We start from the raw sequence: 21,245 nt of genomic DNA on the forward strand, positions 1-21,245 counted from the left end.
GTGTACATGGTGTAGTTGGCCTGTAACCTGAGGTGGTGTTATTTTTAACTTTGTACACCCCAGTCCAACACCGGCATCTCCAAATCCTTATTGTAGAACCTACTTGATTTTAAATGCACTGTTTTCAATCAGATAAAATTGGATGAGTGTTGTAATGGCCTAGTGATAGATGTCATAGAACATAGAACAGTACAGCACAGTACAGGCCTTTCGGCCCTCGATGTTACGCACTTAAACTTGGCGAATCTACTACCATTGCAGGCAAAGCATTCCATACCCTTACTACTCTGAGTAAAGAAACTACCTCTGACATCTGTCATATACCTATCTCCCCTCACTTTAAAGTTGTGTCCCCTCCTGTTTGCCATTCCCATACTTGGAAAAAGGCTCTCCCTGTCCACCCTATCTAACCCTCTGATTATCTTGTATGTCTCTATTAAGTCACCTCTCAACCTTTTTCTCTCTAACGAGAACAACCTCAAGGCCCTCAGCCTTTCCTCGCAAGACATTCCTTCCATACCAGGCAATATCCTAGTAAATCTCCTCTGCACCCTTTCCAAAGCTTCCACATCCTTCTTATAATGCGGTGACCAGAACTGTACACTGTACTCCAAGTGTGGCCGTCCGGATCTTTGCACAGCTGCAGTATAACCTCCTGGTTCCGGAACTCAATCCCTCTATTAATAAAGGCCAAAACAATGTATGCCTTCTTAACAACCCTGTCAATCTGGGTGGCAACTTTCAGGGATTTGTCTACATGGACATCGAGATCTCTCTGCTCATCTGCACTCTCAAGAATCTTACCATTAGCCCAGTACTTTACATTCCGATTATTCTGTCCAAAATGTATCACCTCACACTTGTCCACATTAAACTCCATTTGCCACTTCTCAGCCCAGCTCTGCATCCTATCTGTGACTCTCTGCAACCTACTACACCCTTCATCACTATCCACAACTCCACCGACCTTAGTGTCATCCGCAGATTTACTAACCCTTCTAAGCCCTCATCCAGGTCATTTATAAAAATGACGAACAGCAGTGGACCCAACACTGACTCTTGCGGTACGATGCTAGTAACTGAACACCAAGATGAACATGTTCCATCAACTACAACCTTCTGTTTTCTTTCAGCAAGCCAATTACTGATCCAAACTCTATGTCTCCCACAACCCCATTCCTCTGCATTTTGTATAATAGCCTACTGTGGGGAACCTTATCGAATGCCTGCTGAAATCCATATACACCACATCAACCGGTTTACTCTCATCTACCTGTTTGGTCACTTTGTCAAAAAAGTCAATAAGATTCGTTAGGCACAACCTACCCTTCACAAAACCACGTTGACTGTCCCTGATCAGATTATTCTTTTCTAGATGGCTATAAATCCTATCTCTTATAACCTTTTCCAACACTTTACAAACAACTGAAGTGAGACTCACTGGTCTGTAATTACCAGGGTTGTCTCTACTACCCTTTTTGAACAAGGGAACCACATTTGCTATCCTCCAGTCCTCAGGCACTATTCCTGTAGACAATGATGATTTGAAGATCAATGCCAAAGGCTCGGCAATCTCTTCCCTTGCCTCCCAGAGGTTCCTAGGATAGATCCCATCTGGCCCATGGGACTTGTCTATTTTCACACTCTGAAGTATTTCTAATACCTCTTCCTTGTGAACCTCAATCTCTTGTAGTCTAGATGCAAGTATCTCTGTATCTTCCTCACCAACATTTTCATTTTCTTTAGTGAACACTGTCGAAAAATATTTATTTAATGCTTCCCCTATCTCCTCGGACTCCACACACAACTTCCCACTATTATCCTTGATTGGCCCTAATTTAACTCTCATTATTCTTTTATTCCTGACATACCTACAGAAAGCCTTAGGGTTAACCCTGATCCTATCCACCAACAACTTCTTATGTCTCCTCCTGGTTCTTCTGAGCTCTCTTTTTAGGTCTTTTCTGACGTCTTTGTAACCCTCAAGCACCCGAACTGAGTTTTCACATTTTGTCCTAACATAAGCCTTCTTCTTCTTCTTGACCAGGGATTCCACTTCCTTAGTAAACCACAGCTCACACATTCTATATCTTCCTCCCTGCCTGATAGGTACATACTTATCTAGGATACACAGGAGCTTTCCCTTGAATAAGCTCCAAATTTTTAATGTTCTCATCCCCTGCAGTTTCCTTCCCCATTCTACGCTTCCTAAATCTTCCCTAATTGCATCATAATTTCCCTTCCCGCAGCTATAACTCTTGCTCGGTGGAGTACACCTATCCCTTTCCATCACTAAAGTAAACCTGACAGAATTGTGATCGTTGTCTCCAAAGTGCTCACCTACTTCCAAATCTAACACCCGGCCAGGCTCGTTACCCAGTACTAAATCTAAAGTGGCTTCGCCCCTTGTTGGCCTGTCTACATACTGTGTCAGGAAGCCCTCCGGCACACACTGGACAAAAACTGACCCATCTATAGTACTCATACTGTAGTGATCCCAGTCAATTTTGGATAGTTGAAGTCCCCCATAACAACTACCCTGCCTCTCTCACTCCTATTGAGAATCATCTTTGCTATCCTTTCCTCTACATCTCTGGGACTATTCGGAGGCCTGTAGAAAACTTCCAGCATGGTGACTTCTCCTTTCCTGTTTCTAACCTCAGCCCATACTACCTCAGTTAACGAGTTCCCGAACATCCTTTCTACAACTGTAATATTGTCCCTGATCACCAATGCCACACCTCCCCCTCTTTTACCATCTTTTCTGTTCTTACTGAAACATCTGAATCCTGGAACCTGCAACAGCCATTCCTGTCCCTGCTCTATCCATGTCTCAGTAATGGCCACAACATCGAAGTCCCAGGTACCAACCCACACTGCCAGTTCACCCACTTTATTTCAGATGCTCCTTGTGTTGAAGTACACACACTTCAATCCAATTACTTTGTGTGCAGTGAAGGTGAAGATGGTTCCACTGAACACTTAGTCTCACATAAACATGGAAAGAACTGTTACTGGATGATGTAAATCAGAATTGAAAACAGAGGTTGCTGGAAAAGCTCAGCAGGTTTGGCAGAATCTGTGAAGAGAAATCAAGATTAATGTTTCAGATCTGGTGACCCTTCCTCACATTCCAGTCAAGGAGCCATCACTGTATCTCTTTAATTAACTGTCCCTATCCTAATCTTCATCCAAGAAGTACTCTCTAAATTTTCTTCTTGATGGGAATCAATGACAAAAGGCAATGGCAATAAAAGTTCTTACTTACTGATGATATAGGTTAAGTTTTGAATTCCTACTTACCACCACAAAGGAATGTACAGCACGCCAGAGAGAGACAGGAGGAAAAGCAACGTTGACCAGCTTCTTACGAAGTATGCAACCAAAGGAAGGGCCATATAGCCGATTGCATAAGGAATAAAAGCACCCACTGTCGCAAACGCAACCCGAATGGATTTCCCAAGAAGTTCAGATCCTGTAAGAGAACAACCAGGTCAAGGATAACAGCAAATCCAAATTATTGTGTAATTTTATTTCATTGTCTAGTGTCAGCACTCTAAAGGAAAAGTATTCCGTGTTGATTCAGAAAATCTTTCAATAATTAAGGTGAATACAACACAAAATATGAAGTACAAACCAAGATGAGTGAAGAACATTAGCTGCAGATGTATGAACGCAGTCCATCTTATGTATGGCACATAAGCTGTGATATTCAATTGAAAAGCAATTAACAACTGAGATGTCTAACAGACCTGAAACTGGAAATTATTACCTCTATCTACAAGTGAGTAATGACAGTTTTGATGCTCTGCAACTATTTTATATTTTAAGTACTGTAACAGATGCCTTCATTACCATGTGTCAGGCCCCAATTCACCTTGAACTTCATTTCAAGATTTGAATTTGTTTACCTCTGCTTGTCTTAACATATCCACAGATTCTGGTTTACTCAACAACACCATCATCTGCACTTTGATGATCTAATCCCAAGAAAGCCAGGATTCTCTATTACCTTTGTGGCTTATCATTTTACATCTCAGAGTCAGAGTCAAAGAATCATATAGTTGTACAGCATGGAAACAGATCCTGCACTTTAACTCTTCCATGTGGATCAGACATCCTAAATTAATCGAGTCCCACTTACTGACATTTGATCCATATCCCTCTAAACCCTTCCTATTCATATTCCCATCCAGATACCTTTTAAATGTTATAATCATACCAGCCTCTCCCACCTCCTCTGCGAGTTCATTCCATATACATACCACCACTGCGTGAAAACGTTGCTCCTTAGGTCCCTTTTAAATGTTTCCCCTTTCACCTTAAACCTTTGCCCTCTAGTTTTGGACTCCCCACCCTGGCGAAAAGACATTGTCTATTTACTCTATCCATGCTCCTCATGGTTTTATAAACCTCTATAAGGTCACTCCACAGGGTTCCAAAGCTCCAGAAAAAATTGCCCCAAACTATTCAACCTTTTCCTACAGTACTTCAAACTCTTCAACCTTGGCAGCAACCTTGTAAATCTTTTCTGAACCCTTTCAAGTTGCACATCATGTAGCAAGGAGATCAGAATCAAACGCAGTATTCCAAAAGTGACCTAACTAATATCTTGTATAGCCCCAACGTGACCTCCCAATTCCTATACACAATGTACTGGCCAATAAAGGCAAGTGTATCAAACAATTTCTTCACTATCCTGTCTACCTGTGACTCTACTTTCAGGGAACTATAAACCTACACTCCAAGTTCTTTGTTCAGCAACACTCCCTCCGACCTTATCATTAAAGGCCTAAGTCCTACCCTGATTTGCCCTAACAAAATACAGTACCTCACATTTATGCAAATTTAACTCCACCTGCCACTCTTCAGCCCATCAGCCCATATGATCAAGATCCCTTTATACTCTGAGGGAACCTTCTTCGCTGCGCATACCCACCACCAATTTTGATGTCATCTACAAATTTACTAACTATACCTCCTATATTCACATCCAAATCATTTATATAAATGTCAAAAAGCAGTGGATCCAGTATGATCCCTGTGGCACACTGCTGGCCTCCAGTCCAAAAAGCAATCCTCCATCACCACCCTCTGTCTCCTACCTTCCAGCCAACTTTGTATCCAAATGGTTAGTTCTTCCCGTAATCCAAGTGATCTAACCTTGTCAACCAGTCTAAAAGTGAAACCTTGTTAACCGCCTTACTGGGCTAGAAAATACCCAGTGCTCTGCCTTCATCAATCTTCTTCATCACTTCTTCAAAAATCTAAATCAAGTTGGTGAGATACGATTTCCAATGCAGAAAAATCGTGTTGACTAAGCCTAATCAGTCCTTCTCTTTCCAAAGATATGTAAATCCTGTTCCTCAGAATCCCCTCCACTGATGTCAAACTCACTGGTCCACAGTTCCATGACTTTTCCTTGCCACCTTTCTTAAACAGTGGAACCACGTTAACCAACCTCCAGTCTTCTGACACCTCACCCATGATACAAATATCTTAGCATAGGGCCTAGCAATCACTTCTCTAGGTTCCCACCATTTCCTTAATTCTGAGGCACATAGAATGTATCAGATCTGGTGTATAAATGGTTTAAAAATTCCCTGCCAAATCTGTGTTTGTGTGACCCAGCCTCCAGTCCTGCCCGCATCTGTTAACCATGATCAATCACCCTGAAATGCAAAAAATAACCTATGACTACTTTTTCTCGCCACAAACGATTTACTTAAACCCTGTTACTAGTCTCTTCTAACTTCACCTGCAGTTATAGAACAAAATGAATCAGAAGACTTTTTGGACTTTTTTGTCAATAAGACCAAGACCATCTAATTAATTCACAGATGGAAAGACCAGTAATATTTTGAAATGTGCATGCTGGTCATACTGGAACTCCATTTTGAAGAACAACTTGGAAACATATGTGCTATTTGCCAGCGTTATTGTTTTTTCTACTGGGTTATTTCTGTGCTTTCCCTCCCTTCCAGCAAGCCACCTGAACAAACATCCATTGAACTCACCTTCTACCCTCGCCATGAGCTCACATCCTTGCTGCTCCAATCTCATCCTGTCCAATCAGACACACCTCTAGCACTTTTAAGTCTATTCTCAGTAAATTGTTCATTCAACACTTCACCCATGTTAGCTGATAACATTAATGGCTTTTTTCTTTACATACGAGTCCTCTTCTCCTTTAAACTGGTGGTCATCAGTCCTCACAAATAACAAAGACTTAACTTCACAATCCTTGCAAATCACACCTCATCTCCAACTTCCACCTCCACTCAAAGTTAATGAATATATGTTGACACCCAAACTCCATGCTTCTCCTTCCTTCAAGCCAATTTTTAAATCCCCCTAGTTGGGTTTTTATTATTGCCACAGACAGCTCTTACCAATTTGTAAATGAAATCTTTTTGTGACCCTGACAGGGAGAGGACATGGCCTCCTTGTCATTCTCAATCTATCTGCAACTTTTTATATGGTTGGCTCTTCCATCCTCCTCCAACACCTCTCCATCCAGCTGAAGGGGACCCCACTGTATAGTTCCATTCTTCTCTATAAAACAGTAGGTAGAGAATCAACTGCAATAGCTTCCCTTTCTGCTCTTGCTGAGTTATGTCTGGTGCCCCTCATGTTCTTGTCCCTGGCTGCTTCCTAGTCTTATCTACATACTATCCTTCAGTGACGTACAGTCACAGAGTCATAGAGATGTACAGCATGGAAACAGACCCTTCAGTCCATCCCGTCCATGCCGACCAGATATCCCAACCCAATCTAGTCCCACCTGCCAGCACCCGTCCAATATCCCTCCAAACCCTTCCTATTCATATACCCATCCAAATGCCTCTTAAATGTTGCAATTGTACCAGCCTCCACCACTTCCTCTGGCAGCTCATTCCATACACGTACCACCCTCTGTGTGAAAACATTGCCCCTTAGGTCTCTTTTATATCTTTCCCCTCTCACCCTAAATCTATGCCCTCTAGTTCTGGACTCCCCGACCCCAGGAAAAATACTTTTTCTATTTATCCTTTCCATACCCCTCATAATTTTGTAAATCTCTATAAGGTCATCCCTCAACCTCCAATGCTCCAGGGAAAACAGCCCCAGCCTGTGCAGCCTCTCCCTGTAGCTCAGATCATCCAACCCTGGCAACACCCTTGTAAATCTTTTCTGAACCCTTTCATGTTTCATAACATCTTTCCGATAGGAAGGGAGACCAGAATTGCACGCAATATTCCAACAGTGGCCTAACCAATGTCCTGTACAGCCGCAACATGACCTCCCAACTCCTGTACTCAATACTCTGACCAATAAAGGAAAGCGTACCAAACGCCTTCTTCACTATCCTATCTACCTGCAACTCCACTTTCCTGGGGTTATGAACTTACACTCCAAGTTCTCTTTGTTCAGCAACACTCCCTAGGACCTTACCATTAAGTGTATAAGTCCGGCTAAGATTTGTTTTCCCAGAATGCAGCACCTCGCATTTATCTGAATTAAACTCCATCTGCCACTTCTCAGCCTATTGGCCCATCTGATCCAGATCCTGTTGCAATCTGAGATAACCCTCTTCACTGTCCACTACACCTCCAATTTTGGAATCATCTGCAAATTTACTAACTGTACCTCTTATGCTCACATCCAAATCATTTCAATCCTTGTGGCACTCCATTGGTCACAGGCCTCCAGTCTGAAAAACAACCCTCCACCACCACCCTCTGTCTTCTACCTTTGAGCCAGTTCTGTATACAAATGGCTAGTTGTCCCTGTATTCCATGAGAGCTAATCTTGCTAATCAATCTCCCATGAGTATCCTTGTTGAACGCCTTACTGCTCTGCCCTCAATCTTCTTTGTTACTTCTTCAAAAAACTCAATCAAGTTTGCGAGACATAATTTCCCACACACAAAGCCATGTTGACTATCCCGAATCAGTCCTTGCATTTCCAAATATATGTACATCCTGTCACTCAAGATTCCCTCCAACAACTTGCACACCACTGAGGTCAGGCTCACTGGTCTATAGTTCCCTGGCTTGTCCTTACCGCCCTTCTTAAACAGTGGCACCATGTTTGCCAACCTCCAGTCTTCCGGCACCTCACCTGTGACTATCGATGATACAAATATCTAAGCAAGAGGGCCAGCAATCAATTCTCTAGCTTCCCACAGAGTTCTCGGGTACACCTGGTCAGGTCCTGGGGATTTATCCACTTAACCATCTCAAGACATCCTCTGTAATCTGGACATTTTGCAAGATGTCATCATCTATTTCCCTACAGTTTATATCTTCCATATCCTTTTCCACAGTAAATACTGATACAAAATATTAATTTAGTATTTTCCCCATTTTCTGTGGCTCCACACAAAGGCTGCCTTGCTGATCTTTGAGGGGCCCTATTCTCTCCCCAGTCACCCTTTTGTCCTTAATATATTTGTAAAAACCCTTTGGATTCTCCTTAACTCTATTTGCCAAAGCTATCTCATGTCCCCGTTTTGCCCTCCTGATTTCCCTCTTAAGTATACTCCTATTTTCTTTATACTCTTCTAAGGATTCACTCGATCTATCCTGTCTATACCTGACATATGCTTCCTTCTTTTTCTTAACCTAACCCTCAATTTCTTTCGTCATCCAGCATTCCCTATACCTACCAGCCTTCCCTTTCACCCTGACAGGAATATACTTTCTCTGGATTCTTGTTATCTCATTTCTGAAGGCTTCCCATTTTCCAGCTGTCCCTTTACCTGTGAACATCTGCCTCCAATCAGCTTTCGAAAGTTCTTGCCTAATTGGCCTTTCTCCAATTTAGAACTTCGACTTTTAGATCTGTCTACCCTTTTCCAGCACTATTTTAAAATGAATAGAATTATGGTCTCTGGCCCCAAAGTGCTCCCCCACTGACACCTCAGTCACCTGCCCTGCCTTATTTCCCAAGAGTAGATCACATTTGGCACCTTCTATAGTAGGTACATCCACATACTGAATCAGAAAATTGTCTTGTACATATTTAAGAAATTCCTCTCCATCTAAACCTTTACCACTACGGCAGTCCCAGTCGATGTTTGGAAAGTTAAAATCCCCCACCATAATTATCCTATTATTCTTACAGATAGCTGAGATCTCCTTACAAGTTTGCTTTTCAATTTCCCTCTGACTATTAGGGGGTCTATAATACAATCCAAATAAGGTGATCATCCCTTTCTTATATCTCAGTTCCACCCAAATAACTTCCCTGGATGTATTTCCGGGAATATCTTCCCTCAGCACAGCTGTAATGCTATCCCTTGTCAAAAATGCCACTCCCCGTCCTCTCTTGCCTCCCTTTCTATCCATCCTGTAGCATTTGTATCCTGGAACGTTAAGCTGCGAGTCCTGCCCATCCCTGAGCCATGTTTCCGTAATTGCTATGATATCCCAGTCCCATGTTCCTAACCATGCCCTGAGTTCATTTGCCTTCCCTGTTAGGCCCCTTGCACTGAAATAAATGCAGTTTAATTTATTAGTCCTACCTTGTCCCTGCCTGCCCTGACTGTTTGACTCACTTCTGTTCTCAGCTGTATCTGTCTCAGATCAATCTCTTTCCTCACTATCTCCCTGGGTCCCCCCCCCACCACCACCTTACTGGTTTAAATCCTCCCAAGCAGTTCTAGCAAATTTCCCTGCCAGTATATTAGTCCCCTTCCAATTTAGATGCAATCCGTCCTTCTTGTACAGGTCACTTCAACCTCAAAAGAGATTCCAATCATCCAAAAATGTGAATCCTTCTGCCATACACCAGCTTCTCAGTCATGCATTCATCTGCTCTATCCTCCTATTCCTGCCCTCACTAGCTCATAGCACTGGGAGTAATCCAGATATTACTACTCTTGAGGACCTCCTTTTTATATTTCTGCCTAACTCTCTGTAATCTCCCTTCAGAGTCTCAACCTTTTCCCTTCCAAAGTCCATGGTTCCAATGTGGACAATGATCTCCTGCTGGCCCCTTTCCCCCGTGAGAACATTCTGCACCCTCTCTGAGACATCCTTGCTCCTGGCACCAGGGAAACAACACACTTTTCTCTGCTTTTTCTCTGCTGGCCTAAGAAACATCTGTCTGTATCTCGGACTACAGAATCCCCGAACACAATTGAAACCGACGTACCCCTCGTTGCATTAGAGCCAGTTTCAATGCCAAAAACTTGGCTGTTCATGTTATGTACCCCTGAGAATCCATCACCCCCTACATTTTCCAAAACAGCATACCTATTTGAAATAGGTATATCCACTAAAGACTCTTCCCCCCAGCTGCCTACCTCCCTTACCCTTCCTGGAGTTAACCCATCTATGTGATTGTATCTGAGACTTTCCCCCCTTCCTATAACTGCCATCCATCACATACTGTTGATGTTGCAAATTCCTCATCGCTTCTATCTGATTCTCCAACCGATTCACTCGATCTGATAAGATTCGCATCCAACAGCATATAATCCGCAGTAACCCTCAAACTCTCTTTATACTCCCACATCTGACAAGAAACATCTCCCAAAATTACAGCAGTATCTTTTCACAGATACCTGAGTGATTCCCAGCTCTACCTCTCCATTTCCTCTCTTAACTTCTACACTCTTGTTAAAACAATGGGAATGTTTAATCAACATGTAGTACGGATTGGGCTGAAAGTTTCTCCAACTTCACGACAACCTTCATTCCCTTGCTATTGACTCCAAACCTTTCCCCATAACATCTTTGGCTCAAACTGGCTACTTTATATTATACTTGGCCCCAAGATGAGTTTTCAAATACATATCTGTACTATCATTGAGACATCCACATGCTACCTCACAATACAGAATAATATGAGAAAAAAAATCACATAACTTCACTGAAGTCTCAGCTTATGAGTTGCTGAATTCTCGACATTTCTTTTGTTATCTCTAGAGTAGAGCATTGGAACATATTGCTGATCAATTATGAGGTCGCCCACTATTTTGCTTTCCATGTCATAAATTGTACTAAATACCATATCCACACCACCCTTATGCTTGCTATTCTGCAGACTCTTCATCAAACTGCATCTCATTTCAATATTCTCACTCCTGCCCTTTCACCCAAATCCCTCGCTTGTCTTACTGTTCTCTATGTCCTTAGTTTCCTCCAAACTCACAACCTCTGAGATACTTGTGTTCCCCTAATTCTAGCCTCTTGAGCATCCCCAATTTTAAGTTCTCCACTCATGGTGACTATGCTTTCAGTTTTCAATGACCCACGCTCTGGAATTTGCTTGCCAAACTACTCAACATTTCTAAATTTCCTACCTTCTACAAGTCACTCCTTGAAACTTACCTCTTCATCCAACTTTTCAGTTATCTTGCCTAACTTCCTCTTACATAGTTCAGTTCCCAGTGTTATTTCATACCCATCTTGGGATGTTCAAGACACAACATAAATATTAGCTTTTGCTGTTGGCTCTGAAGCAAATGTTGCCTAACCTCCTTGTTTTCCTTCCTGTATCCTTTCCTGTGAAGATGTATCCACATTTTCAAAACTCTGTTATAATTAATGGCCATTTTTGGCCACATAACACACAAGACATCTAAGATCTTCCAGAGTCAGTTTTGTCTTCCAGCCAAAGTAATATAGGTGTCTATATTACTTGATGTCAATACTTAACTATCCCATTTCTATAATGTTGCCCACACTAGAAATAAGCCATTTGGGTGGACAAACTTGCACCATGTCAAGTATTAACATTGTGGTGGCACAAAAAGTCCCAATTACATAAAATGTAAATCCCTTTAAATCTTTCTATTCTATCCCCATTTCCACTTTAGTAGTGCATTTATGACAGACATTTTCTGTATCAAATGGGACTGAAACCTCACAGCGCAAACCTTTCCTAATCTGTATACTGAAAATGTGCAACATTTCTTCTGGGGCTCTATAGTGAGCATAAAATAACGGAACTCCCAAAAAGAAATAATGTTTGTAAATATTATAATGCATAGAACAGTGGAATGACAATTAATATTTCTCAACTTTCTCTCCTTCCTCAGGCGGCTAAGGAAACTTGGCATGTCCACATGGACTGTGACCAATTTTTATACATGTACCATATAAAGCATTCTATCTGGATGCATCGCAGCGTCATTTGGCAACTGATCTTACAAGTGTGAAACTCCAGAGGGTCGAGAACACAGCCCAGTCCATCACACAACACAGCTTTCCATCCACTGACTCCATCTATATTTCCCACTGCCTTGGGAAAGCAACTAATATAATCAAAGCTCCCTCCCACTCTCTTTCATCCTTTTCCATCGGGTAGAAGATGTAAACGTTTGTATACACGTATGAACATATTTAAGAACAGCTTCTTATCCACTGTTATTAGACTTCTGAATGGATCTCTCAAATTTTAAAATGAATGTTGATCTCAGTCTCTGTGCACCTTTTCTGCAGCCATGACATTGTTTTCGTCACACTGTCCTATGGCCCTATGTACTTTGTAAGATATGATCTGCTAGTACTGCAGAGTGTTACAACACAGGATAAACCCCTCTGCTAATTTAAACCTGACACACAGAGAAGCTCACCTCACGCCATAATCTGTTAAGTCTGAAAAGGCAAAGAACTATCCCAGATTTCACTATTTAAAGTAAAAATTAACAATTTTATTCTTTAAGTAAAACAGAGAACAGTAACATCACTATTTACAACTCCTTTCTCTTAAATCTATCTTTTACCCCCCACTCTACAATTGTGGTCTGATAAAGAAAACCCTGATTAAGATTTACAAAAAAAAAATCACGTTTCAAAGGCAGTCAGCTTTGGTGATTTTCCTCTGTAGATTTTCCTCTGGATCTTCTCTTCTTCAGTCTTCTCCTACACTACCTTTCTTATGGACAGGTAACTTTGGTGGTTTGGCAGTTCTGTACTTATTGGTGGCTTGGCAGTTCTCTCTCTAACTGTTCAAAATGTCCAATTTTATATCCCAAAACATCGGATCATTTCATTGGTTTGATGTCTTCAAAACACTAAATTCAAATTCGATTGGAGTTTGGTATTTGGGGCATAATTTAAACTGATTGGCCAAATGTAAATTTGTTTTTGTTTCATGGCAACACAGCTCCAACTATTTGTTTCAACCAGGTGTTACATGTTTACCTTGTTCAGCACTCTCTGTGCTGTCAGTCAGTTCTTGTTAGCTTCCTCTCTCTCTTAAAGGTACAGTACACACCTACAACTTCATAACAACACAAAACAAACTTTTTCACTGTACCTAATTACATTTGGCAATAATAAATCAAATCAGAGGATTGGAAGATACCAATGCTGCTTTAAAAATTCAATAATTTTACTGCTGTCACTGCTTTAGTTTGGAGACATGACCCCAATCAGCATCTGCATGTTTATGTGCTGTTTCAGGAATGACAAGAACATTCAAAGGAGTTTGGGAACAGAAAGTGGTTTTTGTCAAAGTAGTTTGTGGATGAGCATCTTGGTCAAGTATTTTGTGTTCTGTCATAACTAGAAATGTGCACATGCTCATCATTCTTGGGCCATAGACAGCTGATGGCACATAAATAAAGAAGCTGTACTGCAAAATTCATAGGACTCGGAGTTCTCAGTGAAATGTTTTGAATTTTTAGTCCAGCAATGCAGAGATCAATTGCAATATTTAATTGTTCACTATATATCAGATCATATAATTTAGCATAATGTCAAGGAAGTATATCTAGGGAAATATTTGATCCCCCATAGAGAATGCTACCTATTTCAGTCTCAATAAAACCTGATGAGAACTTGCAATGCTGAATACTCAGATTCTGCTACGTGAATCTGACACAGGCCCAGAATGGAACAGAATTAAAAGTACTTATATGCTTATATGACTTCCCTGAAAAGCTTGTTGCTGTGGTGAAAAATAAATCCCTTACACAACAAAAGCATTTGAAAGAATGTTCTATACCTAGCTATACTAATGAGAGCTTATACATGGAGCCCACTAATTGGGGTCAGCAAACAGTCATTGGAAAATGTACTCGATATTTGTGGAAAATGGGAAACGTCTATTTGCTTGCATTTTGTGAACTTAATACATAAGGAATAAATTTAAAGAAAGACTATCTCACAAGGGTGTAAAAGACAAAACAACCAACTACTTGGATCAAAATTCAGTCATTAATGATTTTCTTGTGAGAAAAACAATATGAGGAATGTGCAGGTCAGCAGAACCTAAGTCCAGATTTTCCAATCCCAGTGCATGGGCTACACAGTACCTTACTGTAAAAGTTAACTTTCCAATAGGCAACTACACCAGTTTCTGGAACATTTGCAAAAGTCCCACCCTTAAGTTATATCAGAGTCATCAGAGGACTCATAATCCAATATCCTAAGTTCATGTTCCAGCGACATCCTATCTCTGTACCAACCTGGCACACTACGCTCCAATCTACTCAAAGAAGATTTTTGCAGAACCAGGTCCTTACTGTGGATGTCCCTCAGAGCACCTCTTTAGTTACCCACCTGCCATCCTCATTCACCAGGCACTACACCTCTTCTCCCACTTACTTTACACACTTACATCCTCTCAGTAGCTGCCAAAATGGAATTGAATTGAATTTATTGTCACGTGTGCTGAGGCACAGTGAAAAGCTTTGTCTTGCGAGCAATATAGGTAGATCACATAGGTAAATAGCATAGATAAGTAAATAATAGGTAAACAGCGGCAAAAACAAAAAAAAACACAGGTACAGGTGAATGCTAAGGATTCATGAGTCCATTCAGTATTCCAATAAAAGTAGGTAGAAACTATTTTGAAACTGGCTGATGTGTGTGTTCAGGCTTGAATGGTACAGTTACCATACCAGGTAGTGATACATCCAGACAGAATGCTCTCGATGGCACACCTATAAAAGGTGGGAAGGGTAGTCACTGATAGGCCAAATTTCCTCAGCTGCCTGAGGAAAAAGAGACATTGTTGGGCCTTTGTAACCAATGCGTACACATGAAGAGTCCAAGAAAGCTTGCTGTTGATGATCACTCCCAGGAGTTTGAAACACTCCACTCATTCCACCTCTGTGCTGCTAATGTGTAGGGGGGCATGAGTAACATGATTTTGTAGTCTTTAAACATTTTACTTTTGAGAATATGGCAGATTTTCCAAAACTGATAGAAGTGTTTTTGTTGTAATCTATTAGATGCTGCCTGTATGGTTTGCTGGATTGCTTCTGTTGAGAAAAATAATTCTCCCCAAACCTCCCCATCTGCTATCTTGCTTCTCTTGTCATTAAAAATATATAGTTTATTGCACGCTGACAACTATTTACATTGCATCACATTGAGAACGTCTTCCACATTGGAGACGTTGAGGAAGGCCAGATGTTCAGGCTAGGTCCTAAAATGCTCTGCTCACAAGTCCGTATCATGAATGGACTTAGAAGAGATGATTATTGCACTCGTCAGAATTAATGCTTTCAGAGCCATATTCAGCAATCACTTCAATTCCGATATCCAGGTCATTGATATAAGTTGTGAATAGCTGGGACACACACCTTTTTGATATCTCACTCGTCATGGCCAACCATTCTCAGAATGATTTGTTCATTCTTAAGTGTTTGTATTTAAATGAATTTTCAGTCCAGTATATTGCCACCGAGTCCTAATGTTACTAATGTCTGTTCAGAAAGACTTCTGAAAATCCAACACAATACATCACTGTTTCCTCCTTATCCTGCAGTGACAACAAAAAAAAGTCACCTTTTGATATCAGCTGCAAGTTACAGATTCTGTAATAATTCTAAAATTCTGTGAACTTAGGGAGTTACCTCCACTAGCCTGAAGGACTGCACTTCCAACAACACTTAGGAAGCTTGACGCCCTCCAAGGATATGGCAAACAGCTTGATTAGCATCCCATCCACCACCTTTAGCACTAATCCCTCCAGCACTGACTACATTGATAGCAGTGTCCCCCATCTAGAAGATGCATTGCAAACACTCAACAAGAATTCTTTCACAGACCCTGTAAACTCATGACTTGCATCACCTAGAAGGGCAAGAGTAGCAGATACATAGGGAAACAAGCATCTGCAAGTTCCCCTCCAATACATACATTATCCTGACTTGCAAATACATTGCTACTCCTTCATTTTTGCTGAATCAAAATCCTGGAACTCCCTCCTTCACAGCATTGCAGATGTACCTACACCACATGGACAGAAGCATTTCAAGAAGACAGCTCACAACCACATTCTACAGGCAATTAACCCAGCAACACCTACATCCCATGAATGTATGAATTTAACGACTGACAGGCTTGTCAGGTAAGATGCATATTTCATAAGTACTTGTTGATTCTGCCCAATCCTGCTATTATTTTCGAAGTGTTCAGCTATCATATCCTTTCTAAGGATTCTCACTTTTATTCCATTACTGTTGTATGGCCCGCAGATCTATAGTTTCCTAGTTTCTTCATCTCTGTCCTTTCTCACATGTTAGTGTTACATTTCCTCTCTTTCAATTTGCAGGAATCATTCCAGAATCGATAACATTTTGGAAAACAGCCACCAGTGTGTATCCATTATCTCTCCAGCCACCTCTTTTTACATCCCTGAATATATAGCCTCATGTCCATGTGATTTATCACTGTTCAATTCCATTAGTTCAATCTTTTAAAATTAATAATCATATCTTCTTCCATGAAATCTTACTTCTTTTGGGCAAGTAAAGGTTGCTCTGTGTTTTTCCGAGGAATTCTTTCCATCAGGACCAGCAAAATGTCTCACCGTTTGTTGTGAAATATGTTTTAATAACTATCTTCTCTTTAATAATTTAAAACATTATCAGACTCAACTAGACTGTTTTAATGCTACTGCTAAAACAAGATAGCTGGATTGGGTTCAAACAACTGTCTTCACAGTCCCTGGAACAGCTTGAAATTACTGAATCTATAACATTAAGTATTTTCTAAAATGGTAGTAGAAGTAGGAGAATACTTAAGAAAGGGAGATTTAATAGGGTGTGCTAAGGTACTCAGGTGAAACTATGTAACAAAGCAAGCCATCCAAATGGTCCCAAAAGAAACATCAACATGCAATGGAAGCCTAAAGTAAAACAGTTGAATTAGACAGGTGGTTAGCACTGGGAGAAAGTGAGGACTGCAGATGCTGGAGGTCAGAGTCGAGTGTAGTGCTGGAAAAGCACAGAAGGTCAGGCAGCATCCAAGGAGCAGGAGAATCAACATTTCGGACATAAACCGTTCATCAGGAAGGTGGTTAGCACTGCTACCTCACAATACCAGTGACCCAGGTTCGATTCCAGCCTTGGGTGACTGTCTGCGTAGAGTTTGCATGTTCTCCCTGTAACTGTGTGGGTTGCTTGCAGATGCTCCGGTTTCCTCCCACAGTCCAAAGATGTGTAGATTAGTTATGATAAATGTGAGGTTATGGGGATAGGGTGGGTCTGAGTATGATGATGTTTGGATGGTCAGTGGAGGGGTTCTATGATGCCATAGAGAGTAAGGAAAGGTGTAATGGGAATTCTTGTGCAATTTGGGTCCATTCCCTGGTTGAAGGCTGGAGAGCAGTTGAGCTGGTTAAACAGATGGATCTCACATATGGCCAAATTTGCAGCAGACTTCAAGAGTGAACTTTCAGGAATTGGATCCTGAAACTTCAATGACTGGGAGCAGCACTAACATGGTAACCAATATGAAAGGAAATTAATACGGTAATATCATAAGCTTTGGTAAGGTTGGTGAAAAGAGGAGGAAGGATATCAAGCCTGAAAAAAATATACAAGGTACTATAATTAGTGAGCAGATACTTGTCTGTCTGTCTTTTTCCCTGTCCACATCTCTGACCCTTAGGAAATGGACTTCATTTGAATTGATGGGTAAAATACTGCAGTAGCTTACCATGACCTTCTGCAGGATAACTTATATAGACTCTTTCGCCTGCCATCAGACGTACTGAAAGGATATGCAGGCTATTAACTGTCCTGGTATGAGACTTACTAAAACGCATAAAGGTGGGTAAATCCCCAGCACCTGATCAGGTGTACCCTAGAACTCTGTGGGAAGCTGGGGGAGTGATTGTTGGGCCACTTGCTGAGATATTTATAGAGTCATAGAATCATAAAGTTGTACAGCACAGAAACAGACCCTTCAGTCCAACTCGCCCATGCCGCCCAAGCCCAACCTAGTCTAGTCCCGATTTGGAGATGCCAGTGTTGGACTGAGGTGTACAAAGTTAAAAATTACACAACACCAGGTTACAGACCAACAGGTTTAATTGGAAGCACTATCTGTGTAGTCTATTCAAAAAGCAAGGATTATTTGTTTATTGAATTAAGGTACCTTGACGCGATTCTATCCAGCAACACAGAGATTGAAGCTTCTGTGTTCCGTGGTGAAGTTGCGCAATTACATTTGAAAATTACACATTATTTATATTTTTTTTTAGTAATAGTACAACGTTAATCACAAGAAAGACCAATCTCATATAATAAGGTGAGATGTAGTAGGCTGTGGCTATTTTCCCCGGAGCATCGGAAGCTGAGAAATGACCTTATAAAGGTTTATAAAATCATGAGGGGCATGGATAGGGTAAATGGACAAGGCCTTTTCCCCGGGGTGGGGGAGTCCACAACTAGAGGGCATAGGTTTAGGTTTAGGATGAGAGGGGAAAGACTTAAAAAGGACATCAGGGACCAGGTTTTCATGCAAAGGGTGACGCACGTATGGAATGAGCTGCCAGAGGAAGTGGTGGAGGCCGGTACAATTACAACATTTAAAAGACATCTGGATGGGTATATGATTAGAATGGTTTAGAGGGATATGAACCAAATTCTGGCAAATGGGACTGGATTTATTTAGGATATCTGGTTAGCATGGATGAGTTGGATCAAAGGATCTGTTTCCATGTTGTACATCCTTGTGACTCTATGACTGTTGTGGCAGTGAAGAATAATATTATAATAAATGTGTCAGAAATATGGTTGATTGCAGAAAGATGGAAATAAATCCAACACAATGCCTCCAAACATTTTTGCTGTTAACCTGACTTCATTTGTGTGCTTCACATTTGGTGTGATACCAGAGTGACCTTGGTGGGCTCGAGACCACAGTGGGGGATTCAAACAGTGAGGATATGGCACAAAAACAGCTAAGATGCCAAATTTACTGGAATTCTTTGAGGAGGCAGTAAGTAGGTTTTATCGAGGCAAAGCAATGAATGCAATATATTTGGATTTTCAGAAGATATATGATAAGGTATCATACATGAGTTACTTCACAAGAGCCCAGGTTTTGGGGGTAATATATTATTAACTGATCTGTATCTTAACATCTGGTCAAGATGGCGGTGGAGTATAATGATCTAATCGGACCACCTCAACTCCTGTTATTTCCCATTTCCTTGTCTTTTTGTCTTTTTTTCCCTCTTTTTAGTGTTATCCCCCTCTAGCTTTCACCTCCCCCATGGAGGGTCTCAGCCTAGTCTTTTGCCAGCTCATGGTGGAGCCTGGTCTCTGGCTGGCTCATGGTGGATCCCAACCTAGTCTCTTGGCAGCTCATGGTGGATCCTAGACTGGTCTCTCCGTAGTTTGCGGTGGGACCCAGCCAGGTCTCTCCGCGGTTTGTGGTGGGACCCAGCTGGTCTCTCGGCAGTTTGTGGTGGCCCCCGGCCTGGTCTCTCAGTGGCTTATGGTGGGCCCCAGCCTGGTTTCTTAGCGGCTCTCAGCCTAGTCTCTCGGCAGCTCATGGAGTTGCCTCAGCTCAGCATACAAGTGGATCCTGTGTGGGCATGTTCCCGAGGCATGGGGGAATCAGACAGGTGTCAGTTCCAGGAGCAGCAATATCTAAAACCTAAACTAGCATGGCTAACTAATAAAAAATTGAGTTGGGACAAGGGACATTTTCAGGATAGCAACCCGTAAATAGTGGTGTGCCAGAGGGATAGGTGGTGAGACCACAATTATTTACAATAAATGTTATGACTTGGATATGGAAAGTGAATATATTATAGCCACGTTTGCAGATGACACAAAAATAGCTGGGAAGGCAAGTTGTGAGGATGACATAAAGAGTCTGCAGAAGGAGAGCAACAGGTTAAGTGAATGAGCTGAAAATTGGCAGATGCAATATAATGTTAGGTTAATACTAAATGTTAGGTTATGCACTTTGGCTCGAATAATAGATAGTTGAATGTTATTTAAGTGAAGAAAGACTGCAGAAAGCTATAAAACAAAGGTATTTTGGAGTCTTCATCAATGATTCACAAAAGGTTAGCATCCACGTTTACAGGGTAATAGGGAAGACCAATGGATTATTGGTCTTGGGAATGAAGTATAAAAGTAGGAGTTCTACTAAAGCTATACAAGCTACAGGGAGAAAGTGAGCCTCATTCCTGATGAAGGGCTTATGCTCAAAATGTCGATTCTCCTGTTCCTCAGATGCTGCCTGACCAGCTGTGCTTTTCCAACACCACATTTTTCAACTCTATACAAGACATGAGTCAGGCCACAGCTGAAATACTGGAATCATGTTCTGGGACCCCTTATCTAAGGAAAAGTATAATAGCATTGGAGGTAGTCCAGAAAAGGTTCACTGATTCCAGGTATGGAAGAACTATTTTAGATTACATTCCCTACAGTGTAGAAACAGGCCCTTCAGCCCAGTGATTAAAAAGGCGAATGAGTTGCCGTCCTTTATTACAAGAGGAAATAAACTTCAAAGTGAGAATTTATGTTAGAAGGGTTGAGTTGGCTGGCTTTGTTTCCAATGGAGTGTAAAATAGTGGGAAGGACCTTCATTGAGGAGTATAAATCGTTCACTGTCTCAAGAAGGTGGACAAAGAAAGCAAGTTACCTCCTTGTGAGTAAGTTCAGAACCAAAGCGCATGATTTTAAAATTAGAAATTTCTACTTAGGAGAGAGGTGAGAAGACATTTTCTCTCTCAGAGTACTGTTTGACTTCAGATCTGAGCCTGGGTTGATGAATATTTTTAAGGTAGAGGGAGACTGATTCCCTTACCTAATAGGAATCCAAGGATATCAGGAATAAATGGGAATTTGAAATTCAAAACAGAAACAGATCAGCCATTATCTTACTAAATGGGAGAACAGAGTCTCCAGGGCTTGGAAAGTCAGAGTACTCTTTTGTAGGAGTAAGGTGCCCTTTTGTTAGGGTCAGGGACACTTCGGGGAGACTTAAAACATATTCTTTGGACAATGTCAAATGAACTTGAGGAAATGTCAGGTGCCCTTTGGG

General features: G+C 41.3%; 1 protein-coding gene across 2 annotated transcripts in view; it reads right to left on the bottom strand.

The window, feature by feature from the left end:
• The window catches only part of LOC132823442 (organic cation/carnitine transporter 2-like), a 113,695-nt gene that overhangs the window by 49,215 nt on the left and 43,235 nt on the right, over window positions 1-21,245 (bottom strand). For both annotated transcript variants that reach the window (XM_060837307.1, XM_060837308.1), the window contains exon 4: window positions 3,304-3,475. In XM_060837307.1, coding sequence (XP_060693290.1) covers window positions 3,304-3,475 — 172 coding nt within the window. The remainder of the gene's footprint in view (window positions 1-3,303; window positions 3,476-21,245) is intronic.

The sequence above is a fragment of the Hemiscyllium ocellatum genome, chromosome 16 (assembly GCF_020745735.1).
Source record: "Hemiscyllium ocellatum isolate sHemOce1 chromosome 16, sHemOce1.pat.X.cur, whole genome shotgun sequence".
Taxonomy (NCBI): Eukaryota; Metazoa; Chordata; class Chondrichthyes; order Orectolobiformes; family Hemiscylliidae; genus Hemiscyllium; species Hemiscyllium ocellatum.